The 18,504-nt window shown below is 50.9% G+C and overlaps 1 protein-coding gene across 1 annotated transcript in view; it reads left to right on the forward strand.

Annotated features, from left to right (window-relative positions):
• Window positions 1-4,836: 4,836 nt before the first annotated feature.
• Window positions 4,837-18,504, forward strand: part of LOC121858387 (uridine diphosphate glucose pyrophosphatase NUDT22-like) — a 41,768-nt gene continuing 28,100 nt past the window's right edge. Inside the window, exon 1 of the mRNA XM_042354831.1 lies at window positions 4,837-5,221. Coding sequence (XP_042210765.1) covers window positions 4,837-5,221 — 385 coding nt within the window. The remainder of the gene's footprint in view (window positions 5,222-18,504) is intronic.

Genomic DNA, 18,504 nt, shown 5'->3' on the forward strand with positions numbered 1-18,504 from the left:
CGAGTTGGAATAGGGCAGAGTTGAAGGTGGTTTCTAAGTTGTTCTCTCAGCACATGAGGGCAGTGCTGTTTTCTTTTAGGGGGTCGAGTGTTAGCGGGAGAGAGAAGAGAAGACAGAAATGCTGTGGTTAGCACGTTGCAGGTGTGGGGTGCAGTTTCTTAGAACAATTTTTTAGGGAGGTCGTATGCATGTTTTTCTCAGCACATGAGGACAGCGCTGTCTTTTTTTAGGGGGGTCGATTGTAATATTCAGAAATTTCAGTGTAATTTCAAACGCTGCGCCATTGGCGATGCTGAGTTCAAGGTCGTCTGAGGGAAGACAGCTCTCCCGCACGTAGCGAGAGTTTGTGGAACAAGGCCTATACGATATTAAATGTAATTTACCGAGTTAATAGGGACGCGAATCATGAAATTAAATATCAGTTATTAAATTGAAAATAATTATAGATCGTTTCCCAGTCTGAAAATGTTGCATACGTCCTAATTAAGCTGTTAATCGTCTGGTAAATAAGTCACTCCTAGAAAGCGTGAAACAGTGAGCAAGCGTGGCTGGGGAGTTGTCTCTGTATGTGATGGCAGTTGAGGCCCAGATTTCTTGTATGCTCCACTGATGTTCGCATTGGATATGCCGTTGCAGCTGCCACGATCATGGCGTCCATCCTTGCCGACGTTACTCGTGGCCTCCCGCTTCGAGGTTTCGTCTCCACTGAGCCCTCTTCCTCCCACCGGCGGATCCACCTCCTAATCGTCTTGGTGCTCCTCCCCACTTCGAGAGCAATGTTCGGCACAGTTGCCCCGGCTCTCCACATCCCGATGATTTGGCCTCGCTCAGCAATCACTGCCGACGAATTTGCTCGTCCTGCAGGCATATCTGAAATGGCAGAGTAATATTATGTTGTGGTAACTGATGCAGGCTTTTATATACTAGAGTAAATTAATGGTATTAGTAACACCTAGGTTAAGTATTATTACTCTGACATAACGTTTTGGTAAATCTTTTTGGATCAACTGCCCAAGAAACCCTTCCTATTTCATGTATTCATAGTGAACTGCAAGTGGATCCTCCCCCCCCACCCCCAAACCTCCACCACCACCCCTGCGACTGTACAGTGAACATTCGCCGATAATCATCATCATCATCAAGATTTAGTTTAACCAGACCACTGACACCCATTTGAGTCTCTCCTAGGGCTGGCCAGAGGGATTAGTTAACATATATTTGTGTTTCTATAATTTAGTGTTATATTGTTTGGAGGTCAAAACTGAACTTAGGGAAAATTTTGGGGTCTCGGCTAAAATATCTTACATTGTAGGGTTAGTGAAGCACATTGTTCGATACCAATTATAAATAGGGCATTCAATGAGAATATATTGGACTGTTATTTGTGTTCGGCAGTTGGAGCATATAGGTGGGGCTCCATTAGGGGAACACATGAGTTGGCCATGCGTCAATCGCGTATGCCCAATTCTTAGACGATTCAGAATAGTTTAGTGATGTCGAGAGGATTGCTTTGATGGTGACCAAGGATAAACTGATGATTTTACCAACCGAAAAATGCTTATGTGTATAGAAGATTTTCAACTCAATATCACATATTCTTTCACCTCTACAAATATCTGCTGTCACTCATGGGACACCCTGCAATAGTATAAGGACGACATGGGCTATGCTGACAAGTTAATGTGACTTACCTGTTGGTGACGACGATGGTAGGAATGAGACCTCGACATGTTTCAGTGTTCGATATCACCTCCTTCCCCTGGTGTGGGTGGCGCCAACCTTGGTAACAACTTGTGTATTCTCTGTGACTACCATTACTGGTAGTCACAGAGAATTAATTACTGGTGTGCCCATCATTCGCACCGTCGTAGCCATGAACGGCAGAGATATGGTCGTTGTAGTGCTTTTATTTACCCGTTACACATGCTTAATAATATTAACTATCTTCATGACATTCTTATTGTTATCAGTGATTGCGGAATTCAAGATGTTATGCTTCACCTACACACAGCCTGTTACTAGACATTCCCCCCCCCCACACACTACAGTGGGCGACATCTGTTGGCCGACCATAGCATTTCCCCCAGTTGTTTCGAAACTTCACACTCAAGGCTATTCGAAACCTCTGTAGTGGACGTCTCCCCTACAACTGCCTACAACTGCGTAGCCACAGCCACCACCTGTTACCGCCTTCCCTAGCAACCCACCAGATGCGCCGCCGTATCCTAGCAACGAAACTGGGAACCGGCGACTTCTCGGGTTTTCCCAACATGACTCATAGTGGCTGCTGGGTATATAAGCTCTGTCTCTCCATTGAGATTCATTCTGACCATTCTTCTTGAACAAGCAACACCTCCTCCTCCGCCGCTGCCTGGCTGCCTTCGCTTCTCCTCGCCTGCCTGGCGGTCCTCGCTCCCGCCAGCGAGCATGGCGACCCACCAGCTGTCCTTCTCTGAGCTTCCTCACCAACCAACTCTCATTCTGCCCATCTTCCTGAACAAGCACCTCCAGCACCAGACTGTCTATAATATAACTTATATTATACAAGAAAACCACATTAGAGTTTCCTTCCATCCTGAGTGCTAGACAACATTAATATCTCGATATCCCTACACCTAACAATGGCTGGGTAGTGGACACGACTTTTGTGCACTATAGTACAGCTCAGCTCAACTACAGCCACTTGAACTGAATGATTGAGATTGACTGATTTTAATTATACTCCTATAGTTAAAAAATTACTCACATGTTCTCTCTAAACATACCTCAATTAGCAAGTAGAAAAACCCCCAGTGGCACTGTGGCAGACGAAATATTTCTTCTGGGTAGTTTCGGCGACAAATTCGACAATTACTGTCAGTCTGTCACCCTCCTCGGTGGAAATACAAAGTGGTAATGTTCATCGAGTACGAGTACGAAGTCTTTAGTTAAGAGGTGAAAGAAGATTATTAGGGGTTGAGGGAAAAGTGGTGAAACTGAAATACAGCAGGAGTAGAAAGAATCTGGGCTCAACCAGATCGCTTCACCGACAAGGCAGTTTGTTTATATACACCGTGATGTGACCCCACTCCGCATATCTGCACCCTCCCAATTCCTGCCCTCCGGGCCTCACCTCACCCCACCCATGCCTGCATCCGGCGTGCGGCGCGCCCATTGCCTGAGTCACTTGATTCACTTCCTGGTTTTGGGATTGTTTTTGGAATTACAATTTTGAGAATAAAAAGTGGGGGGGCCAGCCCAGGGGCCAGCCCAAAATCTGGGGGGGGGGCGCATGGCCCCCCTGGCCCCCCGTAGAATCGCGCACCGGAATGGCATGCATGGCCCCCCTGGCCCCCCGTAGAATCGCGCATGGCCCCCCTGGCCCCCCGTAGAATCCCCCCTGGTCACAACACCTACTGTACATTGTGTGGCAAATTGTTGACCTTGACGAGTTTTACTGCACGTTTCTCGTGGAAATTGTGGGTTGTTACTTTGCTATATTACAGGTACGGTGACTGGAAAAAATATGGATAAGGAGCAGTGAGTAGCTAGATAACACAGGATACAAGTAAATATTAATAAAATTATTTCACTGTATAGGATATTCTCAAGTCTTTTGATGATTTTGTTTATAACCTTGTTTTTGCGTATGTGCATTCCTTAACTTATCTACAATACGAATTGTAAAGACTCACCACGGCCATCTGTTAAATGTTCTTTATACTTCCTCATGGATTTTAAGTCGAGAAGGTTATTATCTGTGTATATATACAGTATGTTATCAGCTGTAGTGGTTAGTAAAGCCTAGCGTGGTAGTTGTTTTTGTCAAGGTAGGTAGATGCCAGGTAGCCTCACTCTATAGGATCTACGCTGATGAAAATAAAAATGAAATTTTTATTTATGCATTTTTGAAGGCTTATGATGGTATTAAAAGTTGTACAATAAATGTATGGAATGGAGATTTTTTGTTTTATTTTAATTGGAGCCACTGATTAAATATATAAAATAAATATAAATATCTTACTTGCGACGCTTGCGACCGCTGGATTCCATCCAACGTCGCTGATTGGCTAGCGATGACATCACGCCCATTTAGCTACATCAAACAGTCGCAGGTAATAATACTGTACCTCAATATTACAAACACATGAAGTGGCAAAAGGGGCGTGGCTTAGCGATTTCGAGAGTAGAATTGCCAATTAGTGAATTCCTATGGGCCTGTGAGGCTACCTGGTATCTACCTACCTTGGTTTTTGTGGTGTGGTGCTGAACAAAGGAACTAAGGGGCAGTTTTATTAGATTGCATTGCTATCGGTGAGACACTTGATAAGATAACATGAGGCACGTTCAGTGTTGTTAGGGCACTTAACGACACTTAATTGTTCTATAAACTGAAGGTAGTATGAATAGTAGTTAATAATTTTGCACAAATATTTTAAGAAAGCATTACTTTTCAAAATGTATACCCTAACAGTAAAACAAAACAATTAAGTTTCTGTGTATCAATCTTGTAATTCAGTTAAGATGTCCATTGAAACAAAACCTGCTTATATTAAAAAAAAAACCCACTTAATATTACGTTACATTTCTGTAATACAGAAAATCATTTCTATGACGTATTTTCATAAGGGCCTAAAGAGCCATGAATTTGTGTGTAATCATTCCTTTAACAGGGCGGCCAACCTCATCTTGGACGACACACACCAAGTGAACTCCCAGTTTATTTACGTGGTATACGCTGTCACTGCCAAAGTTATTTATATATTTAATGTGGCAGGGCTTTAGTTATTAGAAAATTCTTTGGTGTGCTGTTGCATAAAACAGGTGATTAGTTTCACAAGAAAAATTACTGAAACCATGAACGTGGTTGAGCAAGTACAACGTGACAACATCGACCTTCTCACGCCCTTGACAGCTGCAGTAGCAGGTGCTGCCATCTCGTATACTCAAGTTGGCGCTAAATTTAATCACTCTAACTATGCTCGTCAAACGTGTGTGGATATTGAACAGCAAATAAACCAACAATGGGAGACAAGGTGTGCCAAAAATTCACGTTTATATAATGCACAAAAGTTTCGATTTGCAGGGTGGGAAATCACGGGCGGGAAGTGGATACTGAATATAGGACTAACATGTTACAAGGATCTGTCTGGCACAAACCTTGCACCAAATTTTCGATTAATTCAGGAGAAAGGTGCAAAGGACTTCGGAGATCTTCAGGCATATATGTCAGACACATTGGGTAAGTTTTACAAATACTGTATCAACACAATCTATATATCGTAATTGAGGATATGGAACCCGCTGGGCAATGGTTTAAATAACTGTACAAAGCTTTTACCACTATTGGTATGTTTTTTACTTGCGGAATTACTAAATAGCATTTCTTACTGCAAAAACAGAGGGAAGACGCAGTAATTACACAAACATATCAGTAAATTCTATCGTTAAAACTCGTGTATTAATTCAAGAAAACAAGTGACAAATGATAAAATTGGAGTAGGTTTGTGAACAAAGGGCTCTTAGGAAATACGAACATGTACATAGTAGTACAACTTTAACTTCTTGCAATCTGGCAACAAACCCACATGCGTATTTGTACAGCACAACACAAACAATTATTTTGCATGGCTGAATCGACTTTCTACTGTAACTACTGCATTTACTATTGTTGTATACCTGCACTGTTCATGTACAGTATATTATATGCCTGCACTCAAGGAGGTTGAATGGAACCTTGCTAGCACTATTCATGTACTGTACATTATATGCCTGCACTCTTTATGTACTTAAGTAATATGACAAATGATTCAGATAACTGTTTAGTTTCGAGCCTTAATAAGCCAGGCTAAGCATGAGACAAGTTTGGTACTTAAAGTAGTAAAAACTATCTGGACGCTTTATTAGATACACGGTAAAATAAACCAGACTAGGCTTAAATATGAATCTAGGTACAACACAAGGCTTGTAGTCACTTAAAACACACTACACTATATTATAACCATGATCGTCTCTTAGACAAGTAAGGAACGTAGATAATAAGTCAAGATTCACTGCAATAATGTCTACTTCTAAACTTCTCAAGGACTATAGTTAGTTTTAACTTTCTGGAGAACAGCAGCTTCACAACTAAATCACCTTTAGTACTGTACTTCATGAACACTTAGTATTCACGACAGATGAAATCACAGACTGGTGATGCCCTGCTTCTTCTTCTTCGTTTAATTTTGTGGCCGTCAACTTCAGAGGTCATTACGGGCGTGGCAATTGTGTTGAGTGTAGTATCCTTGTCCTTTCAAGTTGAGTCGACTCCGTCGATGTTGTTGACATTATGTCACTAGCGGACAATGGCACATCCAACACTAGTTTTTGTTAAAGTCATGATGAGTGAAATTCTTGCTCGATACTCATCGAGCAAGAATTTCACTCACCATTGAGTAATTGTCTGCAGTATGAGTGAGGTAGGATGTTGTAGTGGACTTCTCCCCTACAACTGCGTAGCGGCGTCACCACCTGCTACCATCCTCCCTAGCAACCAAGCGAGCGGCGACACCAGATGTTACGGTAACCTAGCAACGGAACTAGAGACCGGCGACTTTCTCTGGTTTTCCCAACATGACTCATAGAGGACTCATGGCTGCTGGGTATATAAGCTCTGTCTCTCCATTGAGATTCATTCTGGTCTCTCTTCTTGAACAAGCAACACCTCCTCCTCCGCCGCTGCCTGGCGGCCCTCGCTTCTCCTCGCCTGCCTGGCGGTCCTCGCTCCCGCCAGCGAGCATGGCGACCCACCAGCTGTCCTTCTCTGAGCTTCCTCACCAACCAGCTTTCTCATTCTGGTCTCTCTTCTTGAACAAGCAACACCTCCTCCAGCAAGCTCCACGCTGTCAGCATTCATTCAACCAGGAGGCCAGCAACAGGCAACATCTTCTCTAACGAAGCTCCTGCACATCTACCTCCTTCAACACGCTACTCACCGAACGTCTCTACTGAGCAGCTCCTCACCACACGGCACCTCCAGCACCAGACTGTCTATCATATAACTTATATTATACAAGAAAACCACCTTTGAGTTTCCATCCATCCTGAGTGCTAGACAACATTATATCCCGTAACCCTACAAATGGTGACTCCCGGAGATTAGCACTCACACAGGATGGAGGAGACACTGATCACGCTCCCAGTCTTCAAGCAGACACCGGCTCCTCTTCCTGCCCCAAGCACCACATCCTACCGACCCCAGAACACCCGTCCTGCCTCAGACGCCGACCCTGGCCCAGCAGTAACCCCTGCCGCCTCTGACGCAGCCTCTGTTCCTGAGTGCGGACCCACACACACACCCCTCTTTTCTCCCTCAGGTACTCCCTGCTAATGTCCTGCACCCTGCTGCTGTCGTGGACCCAGCTGCTGTCACGAGCCCTAATCCGCTTCTGCTGACGCAGCCCCTGCTCCTGACCCAGGCCCACACACACCCCAGCAGGCGCATCTGACGACCCTGTACCTGTCGTGAGGGAAGCACAACATTCATCGCCTCCACACACCCTTTTTCTCCCTTCTCCCACAGATAGTGTGTATCTAGACAGTTGTATTTCAGCGATCGGCTCATTCACGCCATCGCCGTTGTCTCACATGAGGCATGCACCGCCCAGTCTGCCTCACATGTGCTAAGCAACTCTACAGACAACAAGTCTCCTACACCGCCTGGAGGGAAGGGGGAGTACTGTAGTGGACTTCTCCCCTACAACTGCATAGCGGCGTCACCACCTGCTACCATCCTCCCTAGCAACCAAGCGAGCGGCGACACCAGATGTTACGGTAACCTAGCAACGGAACTAGAGACCGGCGACTTTCTCGGGTTTTCCCAACATGACTCATAGAGGACTCACGGCTGCTGGGTATATAAGCTCTGTCTCTCCATTGAGATTCATTCTGGTCTCTCTTCTTGAACAAGCAACACCTCCTCCTCCGCCGCTGCCTGGCGGCTCTCGCTTCTCCTCGCCTGCCTGGCGGTCCTCGCTCCCGCCAGCGAGCATGGCGACCCACCAGCTGTCCTTCTCTGAGCTTCCTCACCAACCAGCTTTCTCATTCTGGTCTCTCTTCTTGAACAAGCAACACCTCCTCCAGCAAGCTCCACGCTGTCAGCATTCATTCAACCAGGAGGCCAGCAACAGGCAACATCTTCTCTAACGAAGCTCCTGCACATCTACCTCCTTCAACACGCTACTCACCGAACGTCTCTACTGAGCAGCTCCTCACCACACGGCACCTCCAGCACCAGACTGTCTATCATATAACTTATATTATACAAGAAAACCACCTTAAAGTTTCCATCCATCCTGAGTGCTAGACAACATTATACCACGAATTCCTGCAATGTCATGGTCCTCTGTTCCGGGTATTTATGTTCATCATTCTACAGGAAACTCCGGCCGGTTCACGGCACCAACGTCTTGATTGGTTCAAAAACAATGTGTTGGTGAACTTGCGGACTACCGCGATACCATCCCTGGCCGATATGATTGTTTGCACATTAGTTTATAGTCCTGCAGTGAAATGATAGTTTTGAGGTGAACCTTGCAATGGAGTCCTTACAAAGTTGTTGTATGTTTTTTTGCATTTTTTCTACTGTATCTTTGAAGGGGGTTGAATAAGAATCTAAGTGATGCCATCCTGGCAGCCTTGAACAATTTGCATAATGTGCAAATTAAGTCGGCCATTACTGATTTTTTTGCGCAATATTCCCACAACTACAAGAGATACGATCAAATAAATGGTGTCTGTCTTTTCCTTCGTTATGCATGCCCAAAAATATGCTAATTATATGCACGCTACTCACGGTACTATGTGCGATTTATGGAACGCCTCTCAGACGACATATTGGACCGATTCATGAAAGGGGACCACATGATGCGACACTAGCCTGGGTTGTGGAATGGGATCTGGTCAGACATGTACAGTCAGCCAGAGGCACCGTCGAGGTGCACTGTGGGGCGGATCCTCGTGAGGTGTAGGGGACTCGTCCTCGGTCAGGGGGCCAGCAGCAGGGGGTGGGACTGGCCGGAGGAAGCGGCGGTTCCTCCACCAGACACGGCCGCTCGGCACCCTGACCTTGTAGTCCTGCGACCGGCCGACGCCCATCACTATGCCCACCTTGTCCCAACGTGTCGTCGTCTGGTCCTGGACGCGGACAAGGGCACCAATCTCCAGCGGCTGAAGAGGGCGGGCACAGTCGTCATACCGACCCTTGGCGTCCTGGGCACGTGTAGCGGCGCGGCGGTCGCAGCTCTCGGCTCTGGTCTGCCAGTCCTTCGCAAAGGCCTTGGCGTGTGCAGGAACGCAAGAGCAGAGAGGGTGACCATACCGGATCTGGGCAGGGGAGCGTCCTGTGTGGGTGGGAGTGGACGCGGGTTCTGGGCAGCTCTGTGCGGCAGTGCCAGGAGCGTCGCTCGTTGACTCACGCACCCTGCTGGCGGTGTACCGAGCAGGTGGGATCTGCTCGGGAAAGTCTTTGGGCACCACGCCTAACTCCTTGCAGTGCTCCCACGACAACAAGGGTGTAGCGAGAGTAGGCTGCACGTCCATCCATCCGTGACATGACCTGTCGCCGTAGGTGATCTCCGCTTGAAAGGAGCCCACAGCGTCCGGCATCTGGGAACCATCCGCATTGTACTACAGCAGCTGCGGCGGTGGTCCCAGGTCGCATTTGGTGAGGCCCAGTTTCTGGAGGTGCTTCAACCCAATCACCGTAGTATCAGCTTCGGTGTCCGGTATCACCTCGATGTGACCCGACACATCACCGTGTGTGACAGTGACGCGGATGGTAGGGGAAGGGGTAGCCCTGGGGCGTGTGGTTGATTCCACCCTCCTGATGTGACTCAGCTGCTGCTTGGGGCTGCGTGGGCCATCTGAAGGGGGCTGCGTGCGAACCACCCCGAGGGAAGTGCGCTGCTTTCCTCCTCGTCTCGGGCTTTTGGGCTTGGGTTGGCGGCAGCACTTGTCGTACTGTCCATAGCGACCGCAGGCCTGACACTTGCGGCCTCGTGCAGGGCACCTGTCTGTGTTAGACCAGTGGCCCTTACGTTCACATCCACGACACAGTGCGTCGGCGGCTGGGCATGTCTTGGGGCCGTGCTGCTTTCCACAGCTGCCACAGGAAGCACTAGGCGGAGGCGTGGAAGAACGTGCAGCAGCCTTCACGTTGTTGGCCGCCTTCTTACCCTTCTTGTACTGTGAGATAGCTCTCACAGCAGGTGGGGCCCGTAAGGCAGAGGTGGCGGACTTGATGGCCTCGTATGACCGACATTCAGTCACTACCACCTGGAGTGTGGAGGAAGTGTCCAGGGGGATGAGTCGCTGCACCAACTCTTCTTGCCTGACACCTGTCAAGATCCCTTGCTTGATCCAGGCTTCCTCACATTCCCGGCTGTGCGCCTTGCAGACGTCGATCTCCTCCAACAAACTCTTCAAACGTACAAAAAGTCGTCAAAGGATTCGTTCTCCGCCTGCTTACAGCTAGTGAAGGCGCAGCGACGCAAAGCCTCGTTATTCCGACCCTTAACGTGCTCCTGTAAAAGGTCGAGCACATCCGTCACTGAAGACGTAGAATCGGGAGGCACTTGCAACGTGTGCTCCAAAACTCTCTGGGTCTCCAGCGACAAACACACCCGCAGTTGGATGAGCTGTTTGTTTGGAGGCATGCTATCAAGGTCCACCATCGTGGAGTAATCTGTCCACCGCCGCCTCCACTCACGAAAAAGCTGAAACGTGACGTCTGGTGAGAGGGCGGGTGGGGGTTGAAGAGATGCCTTGGGAGCTGTTGGAGTAGCAAGAGTGCCTGGAGGACGCTGGTGTGGTGGAGGAGGGAGGGTACTGGCGCCTTGGTGCGCGATACCTGCGAGTGAGGGAGGGTGGGTTAGCGCCAGGGTCGCCAATAGTGCATCAAAACGCGACTTTTCCTCCTTTCTTCGTGTCTCCTCCCTCTGAAATTCCATCTCTCTGCATCTCGTCCCTGTCGTCCATCCACCTCAGAATTGTGGCAATGTCCGTCGCTTGAGGTGAAGGATGAGAGTCTGCGCCCAGTGGAGGGGATGGTGGTGGGGAGTCGGGTCTCCCATCTTGACGTTGTCCCTTCTTACAGCCCATCTTAGTATGCTTGAACTGCGCTGTTTAGTATATAAAGTGGCGCCTCATCAGCTCGAACCACATATATATGACATAAACAGCGCAGAAATAACGCATAGAGTCCACTGTTCTGTCCGTGAGTGCATGCGTGTGTGTGTGTGTGTGTGTGTGTGTGTGTGTGTGTGTGTGTGTGTGTGTGTGTGTGTCTCAGAGAGCAGAGCGTGGTGGCCGCCGGGGAGGCAAGAACGTCAGTGTCTCCCCGGATGTCACATGAGAAGGGTGTACGCCTGCGTACTCTGTGGGTACCACAAAAGACAGGCCAATGCTCAACTCTCAGCTCTAGACACACTAATGCACTGACACTAACACTGCCACCGTCACTAAAACGCACTGTGACGGCGCAACACTGCACGTCGAGGCGAAACACAACGCAACACAACACAACACACTAAGAGTCGATGCGCACATCGCCGGCAGTCGCACATCGACAGCTAACTGTCCATTGTTCACACACTTGTAAGTCCACAGATCCTACTCACTGCGCCATGAAGGTTCCAAGTGTTCCCTGAAGAAGGCAGTGATGGGTAGGGAAACACCGGGTAACTGAAGTCCATTTATTAACGGATAGGAGAAATACAAGTGGTGACTTGCGTGTGCCATGCATGGCCCACAGAGTCAGACTGAGACTGCCTTGCCATATTGCAGCCTCGGGGCAATGTTGCCACGTAATTACATATATAAATACAGTAGCTTATTTACAAGGTTGCTACTCGGCACAGTAGCATAGATACATAACCTACATCTCCCTCCCCCCTCACGCTCATAGTCTTTGTCTTGAGCGGACTTCTTAGTCCTAAGTCGCTCCGAGCGTCGAGGTGCACTGTGGGGCGGATCCTCGTGAGGTGTAGGGGACTCGTCCTCGGTCAGGGGACCAGCAGCAGGGGGTGGGACTGGCTGGAGGAAGCGGCGGTTCCTCCACCAGACACGGCCGCTCGGCATCCTGACCTTGTAGTCCCGCGACCGGCCGACGCCCATCACTATGCCCACCTTGTCCCAACATGTCGTCGTCGGGTCCTGGATGTGGACAAGGGCACCAATCTCCAGTGGCTGAAGAGGGCGGGCACGGTCGTCATGCCGAGCCTTGGCGTCCTGGGCACGTGAAGCGGCGCGGCGGTCGCAGCTCTCGGCTCTGGTCTGCCACTCCTTCGCAAAGGCCTTGGCGTATGCAGGAACGCAAGAGCGGAGAGGGTGACCATACAGGATCTGGGCAGGGGAGCGCCCTGTGTGGGTGGGAGTATTACGTAACTCCAGGAGTCCTTTGTCAAACGCCTCACAGTCTATGTTGCCTGAAGGGGCCACCTTGAGGATGAGGTGCTTGACTGTCTTGACCGCAGCCTCAGCATGGCAGTTTGACTGTGGGTAGTGGGGTGTTGACATGATGTGGCGGACTCCCCACGCTCCAGGAATCCTGTGAAGTCCCGGCTGGTGAATTGTGGCCCACCGTCCGTCCGCAGACGTATGGGGACGCCCAGGTCACGAAAGAGGTGACGGAAGTGGCGAATGGTGGCCGCGGACGTCGTGTCCGAGCCACAGATTACCACCACAGGCCAGCCAGAGAGTCGGTCGGCGACAACTAGGAAATGTTTCCCAGCTGTGCTGAAGAAATCAGTCGACACGGACTCGAAGGGCCTGGTGGGTTCGTCGTCGCACAAGAGGGGCTCCTGCTGTTGACTGGGCTGCATGATCTGGCACGGCTCACAGGCACGGACCGTATTGATGATATCCACGTCAATGCCGGGCTAGTACACAGCCTGCCTTGTGCAGCGCTTGGTGGCCTCTGCTCCACGATGGCTGTCGTGTAAGCGGGCCAGAACGCGACGACAGAGAGCTGCAGGGATGACCACACGGGCACCGTACAGGACGAGGTCCCCATCTGCGTAGAGGTCCTCACGTATCTTCCAATACGGGCGTAGGGCGTTGTGGAGGTCAAAACAGTCGCGAGGGAACCCAGTCCTCACACTCTCCAAGAGCTGAGTGTACGAGGGGTCGTCGCGTGCCACGGTCCGTAGTTCCTCAAGGGCCAGATCGCTGTCGGGTGGCGACACTGAGGCCTGGGTGCTGGCGAGGGACTGTACGGCCTACAAAGAGACGATGTTGCTGACGGAGAAACTGGCCTCGGTGCTGAGCATCTCGTCTTCAGGTGTAGGGCGGCTGACTGGGGAGCGGGAGAGGGCATCCGGGATGCACAACTCCTTCCCTGCGCGCCAAGCCGCGGTGAAGACGAAGGCCAAAATCTTCTTCAGGCGCTGGAGGTGGGGATTCTCGATGGCGTCCAGCGAATAGTGATTAAAAATGGGGACCAAGGGCCTGTGGTCTGTGATGAGGTCGAAGTGCTGTAGGCCAATCAAGTAAAATTTGTACTTCGATAAGGCCCATACCACTGCCAGCAGCTCCAGCTCGATGGTAGCGTAGCGAGACTCAGCATTGGTGAGGAAGCGAGAGCCACACTGTACGAGCCGGTACTTTCTTCCACCGTGATCCTGGAGAAGGGCGTAACCAACCCCGTACAGGCGCGAGGCGTCTGTCTGGAGGACGGTGGGGAGCGCTGGGTCGAAAGTAGCGAGGATAGGTGGACTTGACAGGGCCTCCTTCACCTTATGAAAGGTGAGGTCGTGGTCAGGGGTCCACGTGAAAGTCCTCTTGGGGCTCATCAGGGGGCGGAGAGGCCCGGCAGCGGCGGAGACGTCAGGAGAAAAATCTGCCAGCTGGTTCACCAGGCCCATGAAAGACCTGAGATCCGTAAGGTTGGCAGGTTTTGCAAAGTTCGCTATGGCGCGAACTTTCTCCAGGTCCGCAGCAATGCCATCCCTTGAGAGTCGGTAGCCGCAGAAAGACACTGCAGGTGCGGCCAAGACGAACTTCTCGGCATTCAGTGATGCCGTGCGTCCTACACCTGGTCAGTACCTCGTCGATGCGGCGAAGATGCGTCAGGTAGTCCTCATCGTAGAGGAGGACGTCATCCACTACCTTCACGCAGTTGGTCACGCCTTGAAGTGCCATGTCACCACGGAGACAGAAGGCGTCCCCCGTAGCAGCGAATCCCATAGGGCCACGGCAGTAGCGGAAGCGTCCGTAAGGCGTGATGAAAGTGGTCAGTGGCTGATCCTCCTTCTTCAGTGGGATCTGCCAGTAACCACAGAGGGCGTCCATTGTCGAGAAGTGCCGTACCTTTGGGTCCACACTCCGTATAGCTGCAAAAGGTGTGGGTGAAGGGTGGGCGGGACGGGACACCTGGCTGTTAAGCTTAGACAAGTCGGTAGTAATCCGCACTCCACCGTTAGTCTTAGCCACAGCGACTAGAGGGTGGCACCAAGGGGACGGGTTGTCACCAACGGGTACGATGACACCCTGGTCCACCATGGAATCCAGTTTCTTCTTGACTGAATCCCTGAAGGCGAGAGGAATCAACCGGGGAGTGTGTATGGCAAACGGCTGTGCATCTTCCTGCAGGTGTATCCTCATAGGCGGACCCGCCATAGCCTTCAGTGGCGCGGTCCGTAGGGCCTCCTTTGTCACCAGCACATCCGAGTACTCCTTCAGGAAGCAGGCCCTTGCGGCTGAAGGAGACGTCTCGCTGTGAAGAGGAAGCAGCCGTGACTTGGGTGGAGGCGGGAGTGGACGCGGGTTCTGGGCAGCTCTGTGCGGCAGCACCAGGCGCATCGTTCGTTGATTCACGCACCCTGCTGGCGGTGTACCGAGCAGCTGGAATCTGCTCAGGAAAGTCTGGGCACCACGCCTAACTCCTTGCAGTGCTCCCACGACAACAAGGGTGTAGCGAGAGTAGGCTGCACGTCGATCCATCCGTGACACGACCTGTCACTGTAAGTGATCTCCGCTTGAAAGGAGCCCACAGCGTCCGGCATCTGGGAACAATCCGCATTGTAGTACTGCAGCTGCGGCGGTGGTCCCAGGCCGCGTTTGGTGAGGCCCAGTTTCTGGAGGTGCTTCAGGCCTATCACCGTAGTATCAGCTTTGGTGTCCGGTATCACCTCGATGTGACCCGACACATCACCGTGTGTGACAGTGACGCGGATGGTAGGGGAAGGGGTAGCCCTGGGGCGTGTGGTCGATTCCACCCTCCTGATGTGACTCAGCTGCTGCTTGGGGCTGCGTGGGCCATCTGAAGGGGGCTGCGTGCGAACCACCCCGAGGGAAGTGCGCTGCTTTCCTCCTCGTCTCGGGCTTTTGGGCTTGGGTTGGCGGCAGCACTTGTCGTACTGTCCATAGCGACCGCAGGCCTGACACTTGCGGCCTCGTGCAGGGCACCTGTCTGTGTTAGACCAGTGGCCCTTACGGTCACATCCACGACACAGTGCGTCGGCGGCTGGGCATGTCTTGGGGCCGTGCTGCTTTCCACAGCTGCCACAGGAAGCACTAGGCGGAGGCGTGGAAGAACGTGCAGCAGCCTTCACGTTGTTGGCCGCCTTCTTACCCTTCTTGTACTGTGAGATAGCTCTCACAGCAGGTGGGGCCCGTAAGGCAGAGGTGGCGGACTTGATGGCCTCGTATGACCGACATTCAGTCACTACCACCTGGAGTGTGGAGGAAGTGTCCAGGGGGATGAGTCGCTGCACCAACTCTTCTTGCCTGACACCTGTCAAGATCCCGTGCTTGATCCAGGCTTCCTCACATTCCCGGCTGTGCGTCTTGCAGACGTCGATCTCCTTCGACAAACTCTTCAAACGTACAAAAAAGTCGTCAAAGGATTCATTCTCCGCCTGCTTGCAGCTGGTGAAGGCGCGGCGACGCAAGGCCTCGTTATTCCGACCTTTAACGTGCTCCTGTAAAAGGTCGAGCACATCCGTCACTGAAGATGTAGAATCAGGAGACACTTGCAACGTGTGCTCCAAAACTCTCTGGGTCTCCAGCGACAAACACATCCGCAGTTGGATGAGCTGTTTGTTTGGAGGCATGCTGTCAAGGTCCTCCATCATGGAGTAATCTGTCCACCGCCGCCTCCACTCACGAAAAAGCTGAAACGTGATGTCTGGTGAGAGGGCGGGTGGGGGTTGAACACATGCCTTGGGAGCTGTTGGAGTAGCAAGAGTACCTGGAGGACGCTGGTGTGGTGGAGGAAGGAGGGTACTGGCGCCTTGGTGCGCAAGTGAGGGAGGGTGGGTTAGCGCCAGGGTCGCCAATATTGCATCAAAGCGCGCCTTTTCCTCCTCTCTTCGTGTCTCCTCCCTCTGAAGTTCCATCTCTCTGCGTCTCTCGTCCCTGTTGTCCATCCACCTCAGAATTGTGGCAATGTCCGTTGCTGGAGGTGAAGGATGAGGGGCGGTGGGCGCAGAAGCTCCATCTGTGCCCGGTAGAGGAGAAGGTGGTGGGGAGTCGTGTCTCCCATCTTGACGTTGTTCCTTCTCACCGCCCATCTTAGTATGCTTGAACTGCGCTGTTTAGTGTATAAAGTGGCGCCTCATCAGCTCGAACCACATATATATGACATAAACAGCGTAGAAATAACGCATAGAGTCCACTGTTCTGTCCGTGAGTGCATGCGTGCGTGTGTGTGTGTGTGTGTGTGTGTGTGTGTGTGTGTTTGAGATAGCGGATGCGGTGGCCTTAGGCTGGAGTTGGCGCGGAGGCAAGAACGTCAGTGTCTCCCTGGATGTCACGCGAGAAGGGTGTATGCCTGCGTGCTCCGTGGGTACCACAAAAGACAGGCCAAAGCTCAACTCTCAGCTCTAGACACACTAATACACTGACACTAACACTGCCACCGTCGCTAAAACGCACTGTGACGGAGCAACACTGCACGTCGCGGCGAAACACAACGCAACACAACACAACACACTAAGAGTCGACGCGCACACCGCCGGCTAACTGTCCATTGTTCACACTTGTAAGTCCACAGATCCTACTCACTGTGCCATGAAGGTTCCAAGTGTTCCCTGAAGAAGGCAGTGATGGGTAGGGAAACACCGGGTAACACTGAAGTCCATTTATTAACGGATAGGAGAAATACAAGTGGTGACTAGCGTGTGCCTTGCACGAGGCACGGAGTCAGACTGAGACTGCCTTGCCATATGGCAGCCTCGGGGCAATGTTGCCACATAACACGTGCAGTGTTGCCACATAATTACATATATAAATGCTACTCGGCACAGTAGCTTATTTACAAGGTTGCTACTCGGCACAGTAGCATAGATACATAACCTACACTCGTCGCATCTCCAACACCTGCCGAGCATCATGACCACCTACAGCTCTTTCTCCAACGCCTGCAGAACAACATGAAAGTTCACCCCGCCAAGTGCATCTTCGGAGCCTCCTCCAACGACTTCCTCGGTCATAGTGTCTCGTTGAGTCGCATCCAACCCCTACCACAGAAGGTAACTGCCATCAAGGAGTTCCCCAAACCTGAAACAGAGAACCTCCGAGAATTCCAGGGTTTAGTCAACCACTACCACCTCTTGCCCAGGCTGCTAACATCCTCGCTCCTCTCCACGATCTTCTCAAGGGACTCTCCAAGATGTCTCACAAGACTCTCATATGGACTCAAGAGGCTTTTACAGCATTCACCACTATCAAGCAGCACATCAGACGCCTTACACTGCTGGCTCACCCTGCTCCCAACGCCTGGACCACTCTCACAACAGACGCTTCTTCTACTGCCGTGGGCGCCGTCTTACAACAGGAGATCACCGGACTCTCATGCCCGTTGCCTTCTTCTCACAGCGGCTTCAACCACCTCAGCTCAAGTACAGCGCCTTCAATCGAGAGCTCCTGGCCATATATCTTGCTGTCAAGCATTTCCAGCACTTCCTCGAGGCCCGTCAGTTCACCATCTTCACTGATCACAAGCCTCTCGTCCACGCCTTTGCTTCAGCCTCCCAGACACATACACTGAGATCCAATTTTTCTTCGTGGAGCACCATCTATTAATCTCTTCCCCCGACCTCTTGCTACTATCTGAACTTCAACTGACCAAAACAGTTTCACCCAAACCTTTTCAAGTCTCCAATTACAACCTTTATACCTCTTTCCGTTCTAAGGGAGGTGTATGCGCCTACTGCAACACACGTACACCTATAGCTCGACTCACGGATCTTGAATCCTCTCTATACATGTCATCTGGCTCAAAATATCTCTACCAACTATGACTATTTTTCTTTGTTTTCTATATTGTTCTCCCAACTCTACCAACTATTCGGAACTCTTTGACTATCTCACTTCTTGCCATGAGTCGTTGCTACCCACACACCACAACACCGAGATCCTCTACCAAAGGGATTTCAATGTAAATCACAGAGAGTGGCTTAGCTCTGCAAGGGATGACCCAGGTGGAGCTGAGGCACTCTCTTTTCCTTACTTAATGATTTGGAACAAATAATTAAGCACCCT

Source organism: Homarus americanus, unplaced genomic scaffold, assembly GCF_018991925.1.
Source record: "Homarus americanus isolate GMGI-L3 unplaced genomic scaffold, GMGI_Hamer_2.0 scaffold57980, whole genome shotgun sequence".
Classification (NCBI taxonomy): Eukaryota; Metazoa; Arthropoda; class Malacostraca; order Decapoda; family Nephropidae; genus Homarus; species Homarus americanus.